Below are 19,418 nucleotides of genomic sequence, written 5' to 3'. Positions count from 1 at the left end.
CATAGTGTTTAGTGCTGTTACTCCACACTAAGAAGGTTGTGGGTTCAATTCCCAGCCTGGGGCCTTTCTGTGTGGAGTTTGCATGTTCTACCTGTGCCTGGGTGGGATTCCTCCAGGTACATGTTTAGGTTAGATGGCGGGCGCAAAAGCAGAAAGAATATTGAAAGCAGATACTGTTATACAAAAAAACACCTCCTGGAGTAACACAAAGATGAGCTATCAGTCATTCTTTGGAGGTACCAAGTAATTGTTTTTGTGCTATTTTGAACCTTTTGCGTTTGCCTTTAGGAAATTGACACACAAACAGATGTTAACATTTGATCCTCTTGTCCTCTTCTTCCTGACAAGACATCACTTTGATGGACTGATATTCTGCTGACCTTACAGATGCGGTAATGACAGGCACAGATACCTCACTTATCATTAAACCAAACTACACATTATAAATGGATGAGTGGAGTGTCAGTGCAGTGTTTAGTGCCGTTGCCCATCAACACAAAGCTTCTGTGTACTCTGGCTTCTTCCCACAGTCCAGGGACGTGCACATCATCTGGTGACTGTATGTTGCTTGGCTGGTTGTTTGACTCTGTCATTATGATAGACTAGCTGGGATAGTGCTCCAGCCAAACAAAAGGGAAGCTGAAGACTCAAATCCAAACGGAGGTAATCAAATCGAATGAAACGAAATGGGAGCGATGATGAGAAAATGGGGAAAAAACAAATGCACTGACAAAGACACAGGGTAACACATAAGGGACAAGGCAGACAGTCAAACTGGAAGGAAAACAGGACAAAGACAGTGAAATGGTGATCACAAAAATTAAAAATGAAATATATTAATAAAAAGTCAAAGAAGGGGCAACTCATGATGAAATATTCAGCTGTAAAGTACGATTTTTTAAATAATTCATCAGCTGCGGCATATAGCATGAATTGTGATTACTCAGAGACAAGTGAATTGACAGCTGTACCCAATGCGTCGTATTTCCATTGTTTTCTTTGTTGCTATATTTAGTTGTTTTGGTTTTATAGCGCGTTAATTTTCTGCAGTGTGACATCTGACTGGCCATCGAGTCCTCCAGCTCAAAGTGTTTTAAATAAAGTGAGCTTCAGACAAGAACAGAAACTTTGAGTATTTGTGTACTTTATGTGCTACTAAATGTGTTTTCTCTTTAATACGAGCAGATGGTGATAACTGATGCTCGACAGGCGCTTGGTCCAGTTGTCTGTATAACACGTGATTATAATTTGGTCTTTGAACCGATGTTTGGAGGGCAGATCGGAGGCTAGACGGGCCGGTATTCGCTGTGCAGCAATCCTAACGTTAGTAGAAGAAAAAAGTAATAAAAGAACGTCAGGCCATGGTGAGTTAAAAATAAATAAAGTTTGGTATGGGTCACATTAGTTAGAGACCAAACCGCAACTAATGCTGACATAGTTCATTTAACAAAACAAAGCTATGTACAGCCCCTGCAGTATAAAGTATTTGGCAAGTTAATTGAGAATGAATATGAAAACAAAACAAATAAAATACATGGAATTACAAAGCATATTTTTGTTAGTTTTCATTTCCATTCAAATAAATCAGCGGTACTCCAATTAATGGCAGAATAATAGGGTTGAACCAAATTATAATCAAATAAATGTATGTACATTTTCTGACATTTAATTGCCTACTTTAAAGGGAATTGACTGTTTTTCAAGGCAATCACTCACTTATTATTATGCAACAGATCACGCACTGTACAGCCACAGTAAAACTGAAGAAAATGACATTAATTTTTGCAAAATGACTCAAGCACCGTTGGGTAAGTATAGTTTGCAGTCGTAGAAAATCAGCGTGCTGTAAATGACAGCTCCAATGGCACACATTTCTCAGAAATACAGTGCTCTGTTTTAGTGGAAGAGCATAAATTGTTTTGGGTTGCCATTTACACACCAAATTAAGTTTTCATTACTGTTAATTTTAAGCACAGAGCACATGTCCAGACCTGCAGAGGATCAGACCGCATTAAGAATGTTTCACTCAATTTGAATTAAACAGCATTACAGTTCGCCTGATGCAATAATGGCTGTCTGGTATCGAAAGCGTTCAAAAACACAAACCTGTAGTCATTCTCACTGTCATCCAGATTATATAGTATTGGGCATTGCTCCTTTTCCAACAGATTTATTATATGCTGGGACAGATTCCAGTTGCCGAGCTCCTGAGAGGGAACAGATGGGCAAAGAAAATTAATGAATGACTGAATAAGGACCTGCATGTTTGCTTGACTTGGCTAATAACTAACTCTTGAGAAAATACAGATTTAAATTTACATGGATGGATTTGCAACCATCCATCCATTATCTCGTACCAGCATGGGTACATGATAATAACTAAGAGTAATGTAGAAAATATATCTGACGTAAATCATCTTCGTGGCCATGCATATTTCTTAGAAAATCAAACACGCTTCACGTGTTTATTTACAATTCAAATTCTCTGAGAAATATTGTTGGGGGTTTTTTGCTCTCTGATACCTGGTGCAAGCTTTAGGTTTCAAAAAACACTGTGTTCAACATAATGCTGTCTTGTTACCCACAAAAGAAAAGCAATGCGTTTTAAATTAAAGTGCCTGCTTGTTTTCAATAAAGGACAAGAAAAATGACAACCACATCCATAATATGAAGCACTTTCCAAAGTAGGCCATAATAGTCACACATTCAGGAGCATCCAAATATTACTAACCACATGGCTGCTTACTTTCATTGATGGCAAGCATATCAGTGCATTACAACCATGTTTATTCATGTATTTATGGCTGCAACCGATTATTTTTCAACCTGACGAAAGACTGTAGTTGAAGAAAACTGTACTGACAGTTTAGCATGGAGGCCATAAGAGACTGTGATCATCCTGGAAATGTGATGACCTGCTGTAAGGGGGGTGTAGTAATCACTCTGTTGAGCAGCACTGCAACAGCCGCTGATTACAGAGCCGAGAATGACATCCTTAAATGCATAAACATTTGCTCACTCTTCCACTTCAGCTATTTCAATACCGTGCTGTTGAATTAAATGGACTGCGCTTAGCTGTGTCATTCTTAAACTCCTTCCTAAACTGATGCACGTGATGCCAGTGTGGGGATTTTTTCTGCGTTGTAAAAGCCTAATGCTTGAATACCTTTATTGAGCTATCATAACCACTCCGTCTCAAGCTTTATTCACTTTTTGCCACTTTTATTTTCATTGAGGTAGATTTCATGCAAGTTGCTTTGCTGTACCTCAAAGTTTGTTGCTGAAATTCGCAGAAATCCTCAGTGTCTTGAATTCTTAAACATATTCCAAAGATCAAATGTGTACAGTCCAGAGGCAGAATGGCAGAATAAGATCTATTTTATTTTGGCTCCTGTTCTGCTGGCTATTCTTGAAGACGCCTAAAATGGTTCCCAGTTTCTGGTTACTTTGACTGCACTAACATATTAGTAATATAAGAGACGCAAAATTGCGGCTGGATGAATGTGATTTCATGGTGGGAGTGCAAATGTACACGACAATGCTTATTAGCTTTGAAAAAAATTTCAATTACAGACAAAGACAACAAATACAGATGGAAGGAAATGATCGCATAACCTTCTTATAGCAGAGCAAAATAGATGAGAATCTATCAATGTAAATGAATTTCCAATTTCCCCTAAGGCCTCTCAGCACAGATATATACGGCTGCAGTCAGTGATGACACTTGCTAACAAGACTAAGCAAATGTAAGTTGTTGGACCATGAACGCAGCCCCTCTGGTACGCAAAAGAAGAATATCTGCAGTTTTCACTCACACAGTGTGTGTTCTACAATGCTATCAGTCCCACTGCTGTTTGCCAAGTGAAGAAGAAGCCCGCTCACTGTCACTCACCGGACAAGGCTGAGCTACAGTGCCGTGGACTCCCTTCAAGGGAAAGCCGCAACGGCTTATTAAAAATCAATGGGCTGTTGAGCCAAATAATAATAATAAAAAAAAGATGCGCAAGGGGCCAGAACAACTGAGCAACTAACCATTACCAACCAGAGTAGCACCATGTTATGGTTGCTAATGAGGCCCCTTCATCATCTTTTTAGGGTGTCATGAATATTATTAACAAAACTACTCCATATCTTTTGTGGAAGCAGCTGATGTGTGCCCGCTGGTCCCTTTTAGTTTTGGGAAAAAACACAACAATCTTGTAAGATAGGATCGGTTGTTTCGATGAGCCCAACATGTTGTGTATTATGCAAATAAGGAAGGGAGGTGAGTTTAAGTCTGTCCTGGGATGAGGTTGTGATGAGATGTTGGGATGAGATGTGCTGAAGTTGCCCGATTTGTTTTTGTTGTTTTTGTTGCTGTTGCTGTAATGATGAGCCTCTACCCCGCACCAAGCACTTATTTTAACCCAAACCAGCGTGGTCACGCCAATATCAAGTTTTTATCTATTCTTCCAGAGTTTATCTGTTTACTTCGCCCCTATGGGTCGCATCGGAGGGCGGGAGAAAACCAATCTATATATTTTTATTATTTTCAGATCCATCCAAAGCGAATTTCTTATTCAGCTGGAGTTGTGTTTGTATCCGTCTATCATCGGAATGCAAAGCCGACTGTCTTTTAGCTCAGTTTTTGGTATCTCCCTACTCCTTGGGGATATCCCTGGTTCTGTAGCTGCTACAGGCTCAGCTGTGCTCACCCACCGATTACGCTCTCAGTGTGTGTCTGATATTTGGGGCTGAGCTGGCACTATGCAGAGGGCTTTCACAGCTTTTTTGCTGACAGCAGCTGCCTCATATAGCTGAAATATAGTTCCAAGAGCAGTGAATGAGAGGAGTTGGAGCATCAGGTAACAATCCTCGATGAATGACTGTTCACACGCTGACACGTTATGCTCTAACCCTAACCCTAACCAAACCCTAACCCTTTTGGTTCATACAAAAAAAAAAATATAAATAGAAAGGGAACAAAGTTTAGTACACTGAAACTTTTTTTTTTCAGCCGTCTTTTTGTACAGATGGGCTTAAACCCACTTGTCAGAAGGTTTCAACACCACCTGCAGATGAGCTAGACCTATGACAACAGCACCAACTCCATGTGCTTTGTGTGGGTCTACTGTTGAAGATCCTGATATTTGGCTTTAAAATCTGTGGAAAAAAAAAAAAAGTTAGTGGACCTTAAAATTACAGGCCCCCCCTCTTTTTTTTGAAAAATGTGCTCTGCACTTGGATGTTTGAGCTTCATTGAGCAGAATGATGTATGTGCAGAGTTTGATATAAGAAGGCTGTTTCTTCATTCAGCTACTAAGAGAGGAGGGTTTCCCTGTGCTGCTGACGGGCAGAATTATGAGACACAACTGGTTTGGAAGCCACATGTGGACCAATATCCAACGTACATACACCATGTGTGATGCAGAAAAGCCATGCTAGAGCCAAACATAAAGCAGAGTGATTCATGTATCCAAGGGGGTGTGCTGCTGCTCCTAATGTGGAAAATGAACTTGTTACAGTTATTTACAGTCTAACAACAGCTTTTGCTCTTCCCCTAATGTAAACAGTTTTGGCCCTCCTTTCCTCCTCCTTTCCTCGCTCCAGGTTTATCACCGACTCCTGCACATACACCAGTGCCTTATACTCCCCATGTCTCCTCCTGCCTTAGCATTCAGATTTATAAAATGGAATGGCAGGTCTTTAGCTACACTTCTATATTTTCAACACCTGAAATGTAGTGTTTGTTTTTTTGTTGTTTTTTTTTTTGGGGGGGGGAGAGTGCTGACCTAAAAAGTTCTGATTTGTGTTATTATCTGGAGGGACATTTGTAGCCAATGGCATTCTCATTATCATTCCCTGATTGGGTCTTATCAGCAACTACCATTATTTAAAGTAACATAAATAACCAATTACAATAGGTAACTGACCTTGTTGCCCTTGCTAGCAGCTGTTTCATCCTAGCAACTATTCTGCATTTTAATGCCAAGGTTGTCTTTACCGTCCCTCATAGAAATCTGCTTCTCTTTACCCTCCATGCTCAGTACACGTGAATATATCTGTACATATATATATATATGTGTGTGTGTGTGTGTTTTTTTTTAAAGCCCAAGAGTGATTCTTTAAAAATAAAAATGGTAGCACTGTGGCTGTAGCTCATTGTGTTTCTCCCTGGCAGAACGTGGCCTGGAGATAGACCATGTTCTGCCGTCTTTAATTTGTTCAAGGGAAGAGACGCACCAACCAAAAAGTGAGCAGTAGATGGTTAAAACCTTGATGTGAGTAAAATTTAATCAGGTCTCCCGCCACCCCCAACTCTGGCATGATGCCAAGACCTGCCTACTATGAGACATCTAAGACCTCAAAGATGTCTGGAAAAGTACAGCAAAGCCCTTCAGGCATCATGTCCAATCAATACTCTTCAGCTTTTTGTTGTGCAACAGATCAGTGGCGCCATGAAATAGAAAGCTACAGAGTACAGCTCATGCTGTTATCCACTTTGCGGTCTTAAAAAGTGCTCTTCCATGTTACCTCCAATAGTTTGCTGATTTAGTGTCCAATTTTTTTATTTTTTTTTTTCCTCCTGGAGCCACCAATGCAGCAAGGAAAGGAATTTGACAAAAATAAAGCCTTGAATCAGCAGGAACCCTAACAAAGCAGAACATGCAGCCTCTGGTGGAGTGCAGTACATGCAGACACTCAAGCTGTCTCCAGCTGTAGCCAGCTGTTTCGCACGCCTTCTTAATCTGTATGCAGGCTCATTTAACAAGTGGCTGCTGAGGATTTGGTTTTATCAAGCAGAGTCATGGCTGTGAAGGTCAGCAAAACTTTATGCTCATGGGCTGTCCACAAAAGAGATGGGAATCAAATCCATTTGTGAAAAGGCCGCTTTTGATAATGCAGGAAAGAAAGAAACAAATTTATTGGCATAATATACATTTTGTTTTTCTGCATGTGATGTGTTAGTCGTCACTTTTCCTCAGGTTTATCTTTGAAGGGGACCTCTCCAGGGCCGTCTGACTTTTTACTTTACGTGGCATTTAAAAAACCTTTTCTGAGGTGTTGACCTGTTTCCACAATGGAAGAAAAAAAAAATCACACTACACACACTGCTCTGTCTCCATTTTGCATACGCTTTGCCTGTCAATGAGGTTCGCAAGAGTTGGACAGGCTCGACACACAACTGACTGATGTGGCATACAAATGATTTTCGTGCCTGATCGCCCTAAACTTTAAAAGAGTTTTCAAAACTATACTTATACTATACTATACTAACCAGAGAAGCATCCTGGGACTTGCATTCAGCCACTGTCTATATATTCGCATGTATTTTGTAAAAAAAAAAAAAAAATCCAAACTGCCTTATTTTTATGTTTGTCGTGAACATTGTGATGCCACAAAGTCCTTTTCCCCTGCCACGCCCCCTGTCAGATACGCCATCCAACCGTGTCTGTATGTCCCTCGGGAAACTGTTAATGCTAGAGCTTCAGAGAGAAGCCTGAGGCAAAGGATGGTGACTGAGTCCTTATAACCACAGATACATGTTCTTACCACCGTCACAAGTGTAAAATGTAGAACCTGTGATGACAACATTACTTGATGCTTGAAACACATTGAGGCCAATATCAGAAATGTATCAGTCAACACCCTCAGCTTTTCCTCCAGCAGTGTCACCCAGGATCCCACCCGTCAAATGTTTTTCTGATAGTGATATTTTGATTGCAATTTGATTTTTGATGGAGTATTTTCACCTTGCTGCAACTTTTCTTGTGTAAAGTATTTGGCTTTACCCTGAGGAATCATAACAGTTGCTATTTCAGTGTTAAACAGCAAGAGAGACACTGATATCTTGATTTATTTATGCAATGTTGCAGTGCAGGAATGTGTTAGTATGGAATAACAGTTCTCCACTTGCATGAATTATGAATTCCTGTATATGGAATCGATGTTTACTGGAGACAACCTGATGAGGGCAGTGTATTACAGCTTTGTTACACAGCCTGAGAGAAGTGTTAATCTAGCATCTTCTCTACCCCGAGGAAAGCCTGGTTTTAGGTGAACATTGGGAACAGATCGAATGTCTGCTTTGGAGCATCATCGTGAGTTATTACTGACATCAGGAAAGAACAGTGAGACGCATGCTGCCAACAGTTTTATATCCGCCAGCAGTTTTACAGTGGATGTCACTGCCTGTGTATTATATACTGTTACCTCTCCGCTCCTCTCTATCTGTAAGTGTTTCTTTGGTATGTGGATTATCTTGCCTCTCCTGAGCACAGATGTTTTGTTGTTTTGTTTATGTATCATCTGCCAAAGGACAAACAAATGTATGGAGAAGTAAGAGCACGAAACAAGCTCAGTGAATGCGCGTCTCTTCTTCTTCTTCTTTTTTTTTTTTTCAGAAGAAAGAAGTAATTGAGAGTGTATAGATCGTCTCAAATCATGTCTATGAGCTTCTGAGTTGATGAATAAATAATTGATCGTCCTTTCATGTGCATCTTTGAACAGTGTTGAAGTTTTAACCCCATGGAAACCGGAGACAGCCACTTCTTCAAGACTATGAACCGCAAATTCTTGTCCTACACATTCCTTTCCACGCCTCTCTCCTTTGATACTCCCACCCTAGGAATCATGCCTCCCGCTGGGTCTTCTTTCATCAGGGTGAAGCATCAGTGAGACATCGACACAAAGGTCTCTCAGGCACATGCGCAGTTATAGATAGCATGCTCGCATACAGCAGCCATTTTTTGTTGTTGTTTGCATGGCTCTGGGGCCCCTGAAGGGCCCGTTTTTGGAAATAACACCAGAGACAGCTGCGCCCTCCACAACCCATTCATTTGTGTCTTCATGAGCACATTTGTCATAATAGGAATTGATATATGGGACTACGAGAGTTAAAATCCTGTTCTAATTTTGGCAGCCTCTATGAAAAACAACTGAACTGTGCTACATAAGCAATGACATTGACAAGTAGCAGCCATTCAGATGAGTGGGTGAATCATATATCATTGTTACTTACAGCGAGAGCTTCAACCTGGACTCCTAGCTCTCCATCCCAAATCCTATCACAGCAATTCAGAGGAGAAAGCCACTGAATGAAAATATTTGATATATGGCTCTGTTCCTTCAGTGTCCTCACATCATTACAGAAATACTGCCATGAAAACACATTTATCAAAAGGCATTGAAATCAGCTTTCAGACTTGACATAATAAAACCAGCACTTTTCGGCAAATATTTATAGTTTAAATACCGTTCAAATAATGATTTTTTTTTTTTTTTTTATCAAAACATCAATTCCCGTAACAGTTTTGGTCATTTTGAAAATGATTTTAGAGGCTATAATGTCCAAATTGTCATCAGCAGTTCAGAAGGAAATAAAAAAAAAAGGAAGTGGTGTGACCTCCATTTGGTGATTAGACCGCTCCATTACAGAAGGAACTTTATTCTACTTCCTCTGCCTGGAACCTTCCACAATTTGATTTAAAATTGTAATTTGGTCTTAAAAACAAATCTACTCTTCTGACTGCTGACATTTATGGAGAGCTTAAAATTTAGATGTGTTAACCACATTGAGTTTCATTAGGTTTTTTAATAGTCTTATTTGCCTTTATGGTTTTAGTTAGATGAAGTAATTGAAGTTGCCTTTAGGATTAAAATTCTTTTCTACGATTGTTCTGCCTTTGTGACAAGTATTGTATTTCAACTTTTTGTCTGAACCTCATTGTAAATTCATCCTGTTTGTCTTGAAAATGGTAGCATAATAGTGGCAGTAGTAGTAATAGTAGCAGCAATAGTTAGACAAGGTTTTACACTTGACAATGCTCTCCTGATCTTTGGCGCCTTTGCTGCCTTTCTTTGGTGACCAGCTAGATTTGTTGCCGTTATTATGTGAGACAACATACATCTAGGGATATCTAGAACTCAAAATAATTCCACCTACTGCCTCTCAGATACTCTGGTGTTGTCCAGTGAATGTCTCCAATTCATAGAAAACAGCTCTCTAGTTCAGCGATGTCACAAGATCACGCCATAGGTCAAATTGATATAGAAGTTGTAAAGCATCCTCTCCTGGGTGATAAGACAAAGTACATCATCACGATGAACATAAAGTGTAAGCCCTAACACGCATACTTTAGACAAAACTGAATATAATTAAAAAGCTTTTCTTTTATTTGAAAAAATCTGTTACTCATTTCTGTTGCCTAAAAAATTAACAAGCAAAAGGTAGTTTTGGCTGCAACAATGTTAAAATAGTCAATAGCAAATAGTGAATGAGAGACCAATGAAGACATTTCAGACAAAGCCTTCAGCAGGCTTTAGCAGGCATTTTCTCTGACAGGGCCTCTGGACTCGTTGCGTGCTAAGGCAACTCTACATTAAACAGCTAGCTAGCCACTGTAATAAAGGCAAGGTGGCTGTGAATCCTGAGACGGGCTGTTTCATTACATCTCACAGCAAAAACATCCAACGCATTACTCACTGAAAGAGTGTGTCTTTGCAACAACAGCACAACAGTCAGATTCTTTACCAGAGCACAGGCTGCTTCTCTAAAATGGAAAAATGCTGACAAAAAAAATAAATAAATAAATAAAAGTCAGCCGGATCTTCTGCAGGTAATACATTGGCTCCAGATAAACACCTCACACTCCAAGTCAAATCAGCCATGTCAAAAGAGGAGGTTGATTACTGTGCTGTAGCTAGTGTTTAGACTATGTTTTTCATTTTCATTTATTGATTTCTTTCTTTTTATTTATTTTTTCACATCACCAGCTTCTATTTAGCACTATCATAAAAAAATAATAAAAAAAAAAATAAATAATAAAAACTGTCTCTCTTTTAATCAAAAAATTTTTATGTAAAATTTTAAGATGTCAGTATAACAAATTTTGTTTTGTTTACGTGAAATGTTTTCTGGTAGTTTTTGATATATTTTCTAATTATTCATTTGGTTCCATTAATGATTTTAAAATTTGACTTTTCGGGGCTGAATAAAAACAGAAGTTATAAACAAAAAACAACATTGAACCTTCACATTTTTTCAGTTGTATTTGAAAGACAGAGTGCTCCCGCATTAGACAAGCTGGATCTTGTTAATTACTCATGATCACCATCACCCCAGTATGAGTGCTGAAGTCTAATATATTGATTGTCTCATTGTCATTTGGTTTGTTCCATGGATTTTCCAACTGACCCTTTCTGATTGATCGTTTCTGCCATTGCCAATCAATATAGCAAAGCAATTGTTAATTGTTTATCACTTGCAGTCCCCTTTATTTAAATGCTATTCTGAAACATGTTCACCCAGGGCAACAAAAACGTGAACAAAAATGTGAAGTTGTCAGTTGGCGTTTACAGATTATGATATAACTGACAGTGAATAAATCACTTTATGTTAAATACTGCCCATCTTATTTTGTTTCCTGTCGAGCCAAGTGACTGGTCACCACTGCGGGGCTCCTGACTTGTACATCTGAACCCCTCAGCGGAGCACCGTGACCTGGGGCTCATTGCATGTGCCCCGCTGTAAACGGACAAAGAAATTCATATCAAATAAGCTCCAATGAACACAACCTATAACCCTGAACCCCCCCGGTTCCTTCCTCCCTCTCCCTCCCTCCCCTGAGCGGAGGGCTGGAGTCGGAGGCGCTCCTCGGGTTGATCCAGTGCGCACCGCGGCGTCGCTCCGCATCACTCCGGCACCGGCTGTTGCTGCGCCCGGAGTACCTTCAGCCGTGAAGGGGGGGGGCGGGGGGGGAGGAGAAGAGGGGGGGGTTGGGGGGGGGGTGTGCTGTGAGAAGGACATTTGCGTGCAGACGGAGAAGTGAGGAAGGAAGAGAGGGCAGGACCGGCGGGGGGAGCGCACACCATGGCTTCTAAGGAGAGCACGGCGGCGGGCTTCGTCAGCGTCAGCAGGGAGATCACAGGTGAGCTCCATCTACTATTTATAGTGGAGAGTATCACCGGCGCCCAATGCCTCCTGATGGGGCAGGAGCGGGCAGTTAGAAGAAGCGTGTGGTTAGTTTGTCTTTACTCGGCTGCTCTTTAAACGGCGCTTTTCCAGTGCGTTTGGTTTTGAATGGAGTTCCTCCCGGCTGGATATGTCTCCCCGGGTAGAATCAGCGTCAGGAGTTAATGGCTGTGGAGGACTGGAAGTCCCACAGCGCTCTCTCCCAGGAGCGGTGTCCCTGCAGCCCAAAGAGCTGCAGGGACATTTGTCCAGCACATGGGTCCCGCAGGAATGTGTGTGTGTGTTTTGTTGTTTTAAGTGCTAAACTTGTGCAGCTTTGGTGTGTGTTCATTATGAGTTTTCATCCTTCTCTCTCCGTGCGGTGTGTGTCTCTCTCTCTCTCTCTGTGTGTGTGTGTGTGTGTGTGTGTGTGTGTGTGGGAGTTATTTTGCAACTGGGGCCGCTTTGCGTGCAGCAAGAAGCATGAGTTGGGCTGCACACAGGCTGAGGCTCTGCTGGGGATATTGGACAAAACACACACACACACACACACAGACAGAGACACACATGCCAACTAGTTTGGAAGATAAGGTGCTAAGGAAGGTGTGTCTCCCCCGCTGATAATTATCCTGATGCAGCCTGCTAAAGCTAAATCCCGCTGTTTACCAGCTCCACCTGGTCAAGCCCCTTCTGTCTGGCCTGGTGATCGGAGCTCGTCAGCATTATGGCCATCAACACACCTGTCAGGGCAGGACCTGGGGCGGCGGTGGGGGTTGTGTGAATATATCCATCAAAGTGTCATGTGGGAACTGGGGATATGAGGTGGAACTCAAGAAAAAGGGGCTTCTGCTCTCTCCACCTCTTCACCCACTTAGCAGCTGACCCAAAGGTTACAGCCCCTGAGGCGGGGGAGGGGTGGAGCAGGGTGGTGTCACAGAGTGTATTAAAAGGTTTAAGTGACTGGGTCTTACCCAGATTACCGTCAATAACTCTTGTGTTTGTCTGCTGCTGATCCTTCACTCGATCTGCTACTGTTGACCCCCCCCCTCCCCCCCGACACCTACAAAAACCTCCATCCCATCCCTACATCTGCTGGGACTCACCTGAACACAACACCCAGCTTGGTGCTCGTTGGCAGATGCTGGAACGGGAGCATTATGTGTGTGCGCACTGGTGAGGAGAGAGTTGACCCAAAAGAGTGTAATGACACAGCATGACACACTGTATCTCCATCTGGCAGGCTTCATGAGTGCATATTTAGCATGGGTGGCCTCCTGCTTTACAATGTGAACTGTGAATATCACACCGCTTCCAGGCATATGTGTTTGATTGGAGCAGTGAGGTTTAGATTGACGCTGCTGTTTGTGTGCAGCAGTTGGATTGTTATGGAGGAGGCCTGTGGTGCAGCTTGGTCGCCTGACACAGTGGAGTAGAGGCCCCCGAAGACTGCAGCTCTTGATCTTGCGCTTGGCTCCATTGAGATGAGCTCGGCTGCTTTTTTCTCTCTCTGAGGCTAAAAATAGAACTGTTATGAGTTCTCTTCAGCTAGAGATAGTGTACGTGTGTGTGTGTGTGTGTGTCTGCCTGTCCTCATGTTTGTGTCTTTGTAGCTGTCTCTGTGAAGGTTCACCCCTGTGTGGCTGACTTTAAAGGAATAATCCACCAGTCTCAGCCCTTAAGATGCAATGACAGCGTCGTCGTGACAGTACAGGGATTTAGGGAGCAAAGTCTGATTCACAGCTACGTTCAAATTCAGCAAATCTGAATGGAAGATCTCAAACCAGAACCCTGATAACAAAATTACTGATTCATTTTCACAGGACATCCAAAAAGTGTCACCTGCTTGTGTCCTAAATCCCAGACTTAGCGCTGTGATGTGTTGCTCACTTTATAAATGACAGACTACAATAGGACAGTGAGACAGTGTCCATGTTTTACTGGAAGGAAAAAAGCAAAACCCATCTCAAGTCAAGATCCACTGATAGAGGAAGTAAAAAAAAAAAAAAAAAAAAAAAAAGACTTGAACGATTAGATCAATTTAATGTTGATGGATTAATCTGCTAATAGTCACAGCTTTACCGAAGATGGTAGCACATGTTCAGATGTCCAAGCAGCAGATGTTTAGATTTGCCTTCGCATAAACATTTATTTGGATTTACATTTGCCGCTTTAGCTGCCATCACTTCTGGAATTTCTCCTCATACTAGTTTAAATGTGGAGCTTAAGAGTCCCTTCAGTCTTGCCCTCGAGGTACTTTTACCTGTCGGTGAAAATTGAGTTGAAGATTACTCCATCAAGTGAGGGGCAAAAATAAGTTTTGCTGATGGTGCTGTGTGACACACTGCTCTGACAGTGACTCTCAGAAGAGTATACAGTGTCGTTATAAAATCCATCGCTTTCGCTGTGACGCAGTTTTCTGAGCCCCATGCTTCCTTCATACAAATGATTCCCAGCAGCTAACACATTGCAGCGAAAGGATTTCATATCTGAAGAAAACAAAGGTACTGTGCAAGTTCTCTGTTGGAAATGACACTGAGCTGTGAGTTATTTTGGTGTTTGGAGAGAACACATTGTATCACTGTATTCCAAAATACTGTGTTTTTGGGATTCAACAGTAAAATTTGCTGGATCGGTCTCTGCGGTGTTACTCACCTTGGTAAGGGTGCAACACTGTCACTGCTTTTGTGTGTCTCCACTTCTGCAGTCTCACATTGGGCTGTCAACGGTTTTGTGCACCATAGCAACTGTATTAGCTAGCAGTCACTTTTCACTATAGTTGCATAAACAGCCTTGTTGCAGCGGCAGCCACTTTATTTTTGCTTCACTTGCTGCATTGAGCTACAGTAACTGAGTGAGTAAAGAACTGATGTCTTGTTTTATCTTCATATTACGTTACACATAGAGGAAATACCTATGTTTATTCCTGCAGTGAGGTGTAAAGAGCTGAAAACTGGTCCTCTTCCTTTTTTCCACTGTCATTTGTCACTGAGCTGTGCGTTTGAAGACAAAGATTCCCACATTTAAAAAGCAACGTTCTGAGTGCATCTCAGGGCAGCACTTTTCTCTCTGTTATGTTTACATGATCTAATTAGCGCTCCTGCTTCATCCTCTTTCTTTTTTTGGCTCTTCATCTACAGAGAGCATCAGGAAGGTGCTGGACAAACAAGCCCTTAAGTTCGTGCGAGCCGTCAAGCAGGACACCAGGAGTGGCAAATCAGAGGACAGGATTCTGGTGAGAGATGCCCCCCTTACCACCCTTCCTACTCCACCAACCCATCATTCTGTTACAGTCACACCGGGTCACCTGAGAAAGATGCGATGAGCGGTCTGATGCCTTGAATGTGGAATGGCCGTGGCTCATTACGGGCAAAATGGTAATCGATGGAGGTTAATTGCGACATATTGAAAGAGCTGTAAGAAGCCACAGATTACACATTCTGAGACACAACAGATGCGTTGAAAATCAGGCTTAAGACAGATGCTGCCTAAGCAGAGTGAAGTGGACACCGTGCCATGGCCTACCGAGTCCATGCTCAGAATTTATTAGATGTGGCAGGATGGCCTTAATACCACAGGCAGGAGATCAGTGTGTGTATGTGTGTTAAAGCCTGACATGGGGTACACACAGCACAGGCATCCATTGTGTTTTTTTTTTTCTTTTTTTTTTTTTTCCTGAAGATACCTCACTCTGTGTGTGTGCGCGTGTGAGTGCATGCCAGAGGGTGTGTGGGCAGCTTGTGCTGTGTTCAAGGAGCACGTTCAAGCCAAGGCCACCGCTACTATTGAGAAATTGTCAATTAGTCAGCCACATTTGCGACTGATCAGTTGCTATGCGCGCAGGCGAGGCTCATTTCCTCCCCTGGAAACAACAAAAAGGACGAGCTGATAAGCGAATCAGAACTATTAATCTGTACTTCACTCAGTTTTCTGTCTCGCACTCCAAACCCCCCCCCCCTCATATATCTCCATCATCACCACCCCTCCCGTCTGTGTTGTTATCTCTTTGTTTCCTCTCTCCCTCTCCCCCCTTATCTGTCCATCTCGATTATTTTTCCTCCCATCACCACCCTCCCCCTCCACCCACCTCTCAGCCCACCACCACGCCAGTCGCCTCCTGCTTTCCCTCCACCTCTCCCCTTTATGCCCTTTCCTCATCCCTCCATCTTTACTCAAACCTGTAAAATGGTATTGAGCTCCTCTTTCCATCAAAAGCAATTCAATTAGGTCTCTGCCTTACAAGAATTTTTTTTTTTACTATCCAAATGGGCCTTGGCTGTTGCTGCTGCTACCACCACTGCTCCAAGTTCTTTTAAGAGAGAGAGAGAGAGAGAGAAATGGATATGAGCTTTTTTTTTTCTCGCTTGTTTTCAAGGTCTCCTCCTCTAAAAGGCAATCTTTTCACTCTAATGGATAAATTTGTTCAGATGTATGAAGGGTGAACAGATGAGAAAGTTTGTAAATAGATGTTTGTTTCAGTCTTTCGTGGTATTGTGCACAGAGTAGAAAAAAGGGTTAACCCACTGGAATTACCAGTACCATTTTTTTCTGCCACGTATTGGTCATGAAATGTGATCTAATCTTCATTTCTTCAGTTTTACCTGAATAATCATCCTTTTTTTTTTCCTTTGGAAAAAGTTGTAGTTCTGAATTTGTTGGAGATTGCCACCCTGAGGTTTCTGAAGAGCAATTTTTAATCTTAGAGTGCTAGAGTGGGCTGCTTCACCATCACCATCTTGGCAGTGCCTGAACAGGCCCAACTTCTGTGTGATCTCAAAATGGGCTGTGAAGGGGCATGTGAGGAGCTGAGACTTCATTACATGCTGGTTTATGGCAATCATACTCTCACCCACCTGTCAATCAAAATGGCTTGCCTCACTTTTACAGAGCTTTTAAGCCTAATAAAATTTCAAGGGTTGAGTTCTATAAAAAATCTGTACAGTTTTCATGACGGAAGAAGTTGGCTTTAGAGACCAAAACATAGTTTTTTCTAGCAGGCTGTAGACATGTTTATTTCTGATGTACGGTTCATATTAACATCTGTTGGGATAACTGAAGTGGCACTTCAATAGCGGCCTAATTTTCAATGCTTGAGGTGGCTGCTTGGTATGGATGCATGGCAATGTAATGATTTGTGTGGTATGAGTTGAAATAGGCTGCACAGTTAACTTAAATTTTTAAATATATATTGGGTCAAATTTTGAAATAAATGCAGGTGTATCCAAAAAGTTCTTTTACTGTTCTAGTCCTCTAATGTCACCCATGGTCCCCTTGAAAACAGCAGTGCTATCCGGGGTTGCTTTCTACTACAAAGCTGAAGTTTAGTCTTGGTAATCATTTTTCTAAGCCCCAAGACTTACTTGAGGCCCCCTCCTTACCTTTTTCCTCCCTTTCATGTGGATCGTCCCCCCTGCACGACTGCAGTACATTTCCCAGGTCAAAACTGTACAGGATCAAAGCTTTCATCTCAATTCATCTGCTCTCTTTAGGTTACAGCGAAGAAACGTAACATATTAGACATCTTCACTGCTCTGTCTATGAAAGTCTTTGTTCTACGTCTTGCTCTTTCTTTGTATTCCCTTCTCCCTGCGAAGACTACTGGTGTCATGCTGTCTGTGTGCGTTGACTGTACCAGCCATCATCCTGCTACAGACACACTCAGGGTTTCCTCCCCCCACCCATCTCAGACAGACCCAGCCAGGGCGCAGCATGACATCCACACAGCACCCAGGGCAACATCACTGTGCATGTTATCCTCAATGGGGTTGCAGACAGATGGGGGAAGCGTAAGTGGGTGTGATGGAAGAAGAAGGGAGGTTCATCAGTGGAAGCGGGAGAGGAAATCTTTGATGTGGTTTGATGCCCTAGTTGCCGATTTGATTCTTCCGCCACTTACTTATCGCGATTGGTTGCTCTTTTTTCTCCTCTGTTGGGTCTACAGTTCCCTTGCTCCTTCGTAATGATGGGCCCATTACTGGCTGAGACGGACACTGCTCAACAGTCCTGAGCACTCTTGTGCTTATTACAACTGAGCTCCTGCAGTTACGTGGAGTTCCTGCACATGAGACTCGCATGAGACTGAGCTTGAGGTCAAGTTAGCGTTCTGCACTTGAAGAGTTGCTTTTTGTGGTGTGTTTAGTGGATGTTGGAGGAGGTTGGAGATGGTTACAGCAGGGATGATACTTAGAAAAGTACCTCTTGAATAATTTATGGACAGTAGAATTGGCAGGATTGTCCTAATCTGGTTCATATGTTTGATTTTGTAGATTTATTTGGGTTTTCTGTTGTATAGCTTGTATTTGTTTGTGTCACAGTTTCAGAGCAGTTAGGTCCACAATGGTCAACAATCTGCCCATAAAACACTCTTGCTTCAAACTGTTTATGAGCCTGATATTATATTTAATCTTCTTATTAGTGAGTAAATATCAACTCTCACTGTTTCATCAGTGAATGTCAGTAAAAGTAAGCCAACCTAGTAGAGTTCTTATTTACATAATATTCTCATTATACTGGAGTGCGTTTTTTTTTTTTTTTTTTTAACTAGAGATCTCTCTCTGAACCTCAGGTTGAAAGAATTGACCATCTGTACAGCCTCCTGATACAAGCTTCCTTTTTTTGTGCTAAATAAACTAGGTTTGACTTGAAATGCTGAGCAGGTGGCAGTTAATACCACTGTCAAATGTGAAAGCATGCAGCGGATAACTGAGCATCTTGTGACTAAACGGATATAAGTAAATAAAAAACAAAACAAAACAGTGATTTCAAGATGTTCGTAGTTTGTCAGCATCGTCACTACCACTTTTTTTCTTTTTTTAAGATCCCATCTTTCCCTGTATCGTAAAATTCAAACTTGCATGTCTCATTTTCCAACTGAGTTACTGCTGTTGTTTCTTCCCCTTCTCCATTTTTATTCTTTCACTCTTTTGCTTTTCTATAACATCATCTGCGTTGGCGTTTCAATCTTATCTCCATAAACCATGTTAATTATTCAATTTTATTGCCCTTTGGGTTATTAAACTGTTTCTGCTCCTCGGTGCTCTGTCCGGCGTTAACGACATCATTGACTTGTTAACTGGTTTGTCCAGACAATGAGATAATTCCCTAGTGGTAAAAGAAAAACTGGCTGCTCAGTCTCTGACATTACACCACTGGTATGAAAATAGTTTTGTGATGTCATTTGTAGCTGTGGAGCAAGCTCTCTCCAGCCGTGTCTAATAAACAGAAGAGTATAGTTTGAACAACTTGAACAATGAAGACATTATATTGGCTATATTATACAAAATGTAGGAGCTTTTGAATCTTAATCCATGCTTTAGACTGAAATCTGACATCTGCTGTGCTTCAACTTTAAGGCCGGGCAGCAATAAATCCCTTAAAACTGTGCCACTGTATTTGAGGAGTCACACATCACAAATTTTCTGAGTTACTGGATGCCCAAACCCGGGACTACCAGTGGAACAGCACCTATAGTGGATTTACTTGGTAAAAT

The 19,418-nt window shown here is 41.8% G+C and overlaps 1 protein-coding gene across 1 annotated transcript in view; it reads left to right on the top strand.

Annotated features, from left to right (window-relative positions):
* Window positions 1-11,816: 11,816 nt before the first annotated feature.
* The window catches only part of carmil3 (capping protein regulator and myosin 1 linker 3), a 74,202-nt gene continuing 66,600 nt past the window's right edge, over window positions 11,817-19,418 (top strand). The window contains exons 1-2 of the mRNA XM_029524682.1: window positions 11,817-11,909; window positions 15,070-15,164. Of these exons, the coding sequence (XP_029380542.1) occupies window positions 11,852-11,909; window positions 15,070-15,164 (153 nt within the window). The 5' untranslated portion in view covers window positions 11,817-11,851. The remainder of the gene's footprint in view (window positions 11,910-15,069; window positions 15,165-19,418) is intronic.

The sequence above is a fragment of the Echeneis naucrates genome, chromosome 17 (genome assembly GCF_900963305.1).
Source record: "Echeneis naucrates chromosome 17, fEcheNa1.1, whole genome shotgun sequence".
Lineage (NCBI taxonomy): Eukaryota > Metazoa > Chordata > Actinopteri > Carangiformes > Echeneidae > Echeneis > Echeneis naucrates.
This window is presented reverse-complemented; position numbering and strand designations above follow the sequence as displayed.